Genomic DNA, 3,515 nt, shown 5'->3' with positions numbered 1-3,515 from the left:
GTTTCCTTTCTACGTCGCATGTGATATTAGGTAGAGAGTGGTGAGCGCGTTTATCGAAAACCAAAGACTGAGACGATTGACGAAACAAGAACCTTCTTTCCTCGACCCCTTCATTACACTCCGGCCCACCCGTCATCAGACAAGAGAAAAAGACTGGTTTGCCCAAACCGGGTATCAACGTATGGAAGTCCATGACCGTCCGGGTATAAGAAAGAAAAGGAAAAACAGTACCAAGCATCGCGCGTCGGATAAAGGTTATTCAACAAAGGAGAACCGTCATTTCTGCTGGGTGCCACGACATGCGCTCTTAGTAACGATGTTCCCTGAACGTATGCCTTCAGCCACGATGGGAATTTCGTCGTCGTCGAACTATGCGCTCGCCAGCTTTAAGAGACAGTTGTTGCCGTGGTAGATGGATTGAACTGATTATGAGTAGCGGCGTTCAAGTCATTCTTGATGTTGCCGCTATCGGCAAGTGTGGTGCTCCCGTTGGTGTTGGGACCGTTGGTGGCAGCACCGGTGGTGTGAGGCTTCCTGGTGACCTTGGGGGCGGCCGGGATATCGGCGCTTGCTGTTTATCTGTCAGTATTTTGCTAGACTTGAGGGATTTGCCCCGTAATTAAAGGTGAACGAGAGACGGAACGTGCGTGGACTTTGAATCAGTGGGTCACTTACTCTTAGCAGATCCGATGGAGAAGACAGGCGACTCCCACTTCTCACCCTTACGGGCAAGCTCCTTGTACTCGGTAGCCTTGGAACTGATACCGCCGGGTAACTTGATGTCCTTGAACATGCTGTCCTCCTGGGTGATGGCATAGTTGACCTTCTTATCGGCCACAGCTTCCACTGCCTTCTTCTTGCCCTGGAGGAGCTGCTTCTGGAAGGCGTCCACGTAGCGCTTGTAGATGTTGGGCGCGTTCTGAGGATCCTCGCGAGCCTCTTCCAAGGCGCGGTCGGCTTCAACCTGGACCTGCTTCAGGAAGGCATCCGCCTGGTTGAAGTTGTCCTTGATGGCCTTTTCAGCAGCCTTCTGGATGGCAGGCCGCATGGCCTTCAGCGCAATCGGCTTGGCAATGGCGAACAGCAGCTTATGCTTGGACTTCTTCACCTTGAGCTTCATGTTGTTGATGTTAACGTCGACCTTGTCGACCTTGAAGAAGTTCTGGGAATCCTTCTTATCCGCCGAAGACATCTTCAGCGTGAAACCAAAGCCGTCGCCGGCCAGGATGATGTCCATTACACCTTGATCCGTGATCGAGGGGAATCCCTGCTTCTTCTTGACGTAGAAGCTAACGTCCCGGAGGTCCATTTGGACGCCCGAGACCTTGATCTCGAATGCGTGCTGGTGCTTGCTGGTGACCTTCTTGCGTCCCCACCGTAGATGGTTCTCGCTGTTGATCTCCAACAGGTTGGGGGTGAAGTTGTCGCTCTCGAGAACGAGATTCTCAATGACAGCGTCGACCTGTGGATCAGAGTACTCGATACGAGGGACGGGTATATACGCCACATTCTCGAAAACAGCGGGAAGGATGACTTCGGTGACATCCTTCACCAGGTGAGGCTTGAAGGTTGCCTTGCCATTCTCGTCGTTGCCCAGATCAGTGAAGAGCTTGTTGACAGTGGCAGCGAATTGCTTATTCTGGACATCCTCATCGAACTGGCCAGCAAGGAATTTGACCTCGTCGATGACGCGATCGGTGTGCGTCTTGTACTTCTGTCGAAGCAAGTAGTCACCATGGTCGTACAACTTGTTCCACTCCTGGGTAGAGGCTTCTTCAAGGATGTAGCCCTGCTCTTGAAGAGATCGGCGAATGTACTTGTCCAAAGACTTGAACCAGTTCTTCAGCTCCGGGTCCTTCTGCGCATCTTCGTAGATCTGGTTCACGGCCGACCACAAGTCATCGCTGGAAGTGCCGTTGGCGAACCTCTCGATCAGGGTCTTGAGATCAGCCTCAGCCTGGGCAAGGGACGAGCGAGCGCCCTTAACGGTGCCGGTACCACCCTGAGCCAAGGTGTTCGCGTGGCCACCGTACTGCTCGGCCAGGTCCAACAGGGTCGTGATGGCCTCCTGGTAGTCGGGATGCTGCTGGCACTCAAGAATCATCTTCTTCAGTCGCCAGATGGTCTGCTCGCGGCGCTCCTGGGGTATCTTCTTCTTGAGGTACTCCAGTGTCTTGGCGCGGTACTCTGCAGCACGCTTGTTGGCGGCCTGTTTCGCCTCAGCTGCTTCTTGGTCGGTCACCCCAGTCTTCTCCTGTGCACTTTGCTTCGCGGCGTCAAGGCCCGCTGCGACGTTGACTCCACTGTCGGTGCTAGGGTCCTGGGCAGCAGTGGCTGCGTTGTGTGCTACCTGCTGAGCGTCCTGCTGGGGGTCGTTACCCTTGTAGTTCTTCTGGAGCTGGCTCTTAATGTTCTGCTTCGAAAAGTCGGGCGCATCATGCCAGGTGTTGTCATCGGCGGGCCGATCAATTTGGGCCAAACGATCCTCGGTTGGCCTGACCTTGCCAGCGGCATTAGTGGCGGCATCACCGGCGATATCGCGCAAAAGGATGCTGGCGTCGTTCACTGTGCACGTGTTAGTGGTAGTCCGTTTACAGAAGTGAGTTGCGACGGGTGAACGTACAAAGTTTCCGGAACTGGCCATTGGTAATGATCAAGGTCCCCAGAGTGCGCAATCCTTGCAGTGCCTTGTCGCCATGCTGCTGGGCGGTCTCCTTGTTCACAGGGGCATTAGGTGTGCCGACAGCCTTGGGGTCGAACTGTGTAGTCTGCCAGATGAAGTCCTGAAGCAGATTGCCCTCGTTCTTGGACAGCAGGAGGTTCTTGGCCTGGGTGACAACTTCGCGGAAATCTTTTACGAGAGCCTTTCCCTCCGGGGAGAGCTTGTCTGCGGGCGAGCTGAGGGCCTTGGAGGCAAGGAAGCTGTTGAGAGCAACATCGATTTGGTCGTTCTGGCGCAAGCAAGGGTCAGAAACAGTCAATTGGCCTTGCGTCACGAGCTGCAACATACCGATGGAACCTTGCCGTTCTGGAATGCGGTTGCGATGCCGTAGATCTGGAGCTTCCTGTTCACGTCGGCCTCCTTGACCTTCACGTCGACGGGTTTGTTGACGTTGGCCATGATTACTTTTGTAGCTGGTGTTGGAATTACTACTGTGATAGTAGGGAGTCGATTATTGGGGAGATGGAGTGCAAATTGAGGAAAAACTGCCTGGGTATCAAAAAGGGGTGTTGGGGTGGGGGTATCACGTCGTTGAGAAAGGGATGAGTTTGTTGATGGACAAGGGTCAACAAGAGATGGCAGAAGGAGGAGAAGAGAATGGCGAAGCAAAGGTGGGCGGATGGTCAAAGTTGGTTTAAGAGAGCTTTGACTCGGCGCCAGTCACCCCAAGATGCAAGCATGGGACAAAGTGGTTGGTCGTCGTGGTAGTCTACCTGCCTGGTAGCAGAGGTACCTCCTGCTGTGGTAGTCCAGACGTACGTGTGTGTGCGCGTGCGTTGCGGGTGAGAGGGTG

The 3,515-nt window shown here is 54.3% G+C and overlaps 1 protein-coding gene across 1 annotated transcript; it reads right to left on the bottom strand.

The window, feature by feature from the left end:
- Window positions 1-386: 386 nt before the first annotated feature.
- INS49_007074 (uncharacterized protein) lies at window positions 387-3,121 on the bottom strand (the record flags this gene model as incomplete). Its single annotated transcript, XM_043167839.1, has 4 exons — window positions 387-571; window positions 676-2,565; window positions 2,624-2,951; window positions 3,011-3,121. 4 exons carry the CDS (start codon window positions 3,119-3,121, stop codon window positions 387-389), a joined length of 2,514 nt encoding a protein of 837 aa, XP_043028983.1.
- Window positions 3,122-3,515: the final 394 nt, after the last annotated feature.

The sequence above is a fragment of the Diaporthe citri genome (assembly GCF_014595645.1).
Source record: "Diaporthe citri strain NFHF-8-4 chromosome Unknown scaffold_2, whole genome shotgun sequence".
Taxonomy (NCBI): domain Eukaryota; kingdom Fungi; phylum Ascomycota; class Sordariomycetes; order Diaporthales; family Diaporthaceae; genus Diaporthe; species Diaporthe citri.
This window is presented reverse-complemented; position numbering and strand designations above follow the sequence as displayed.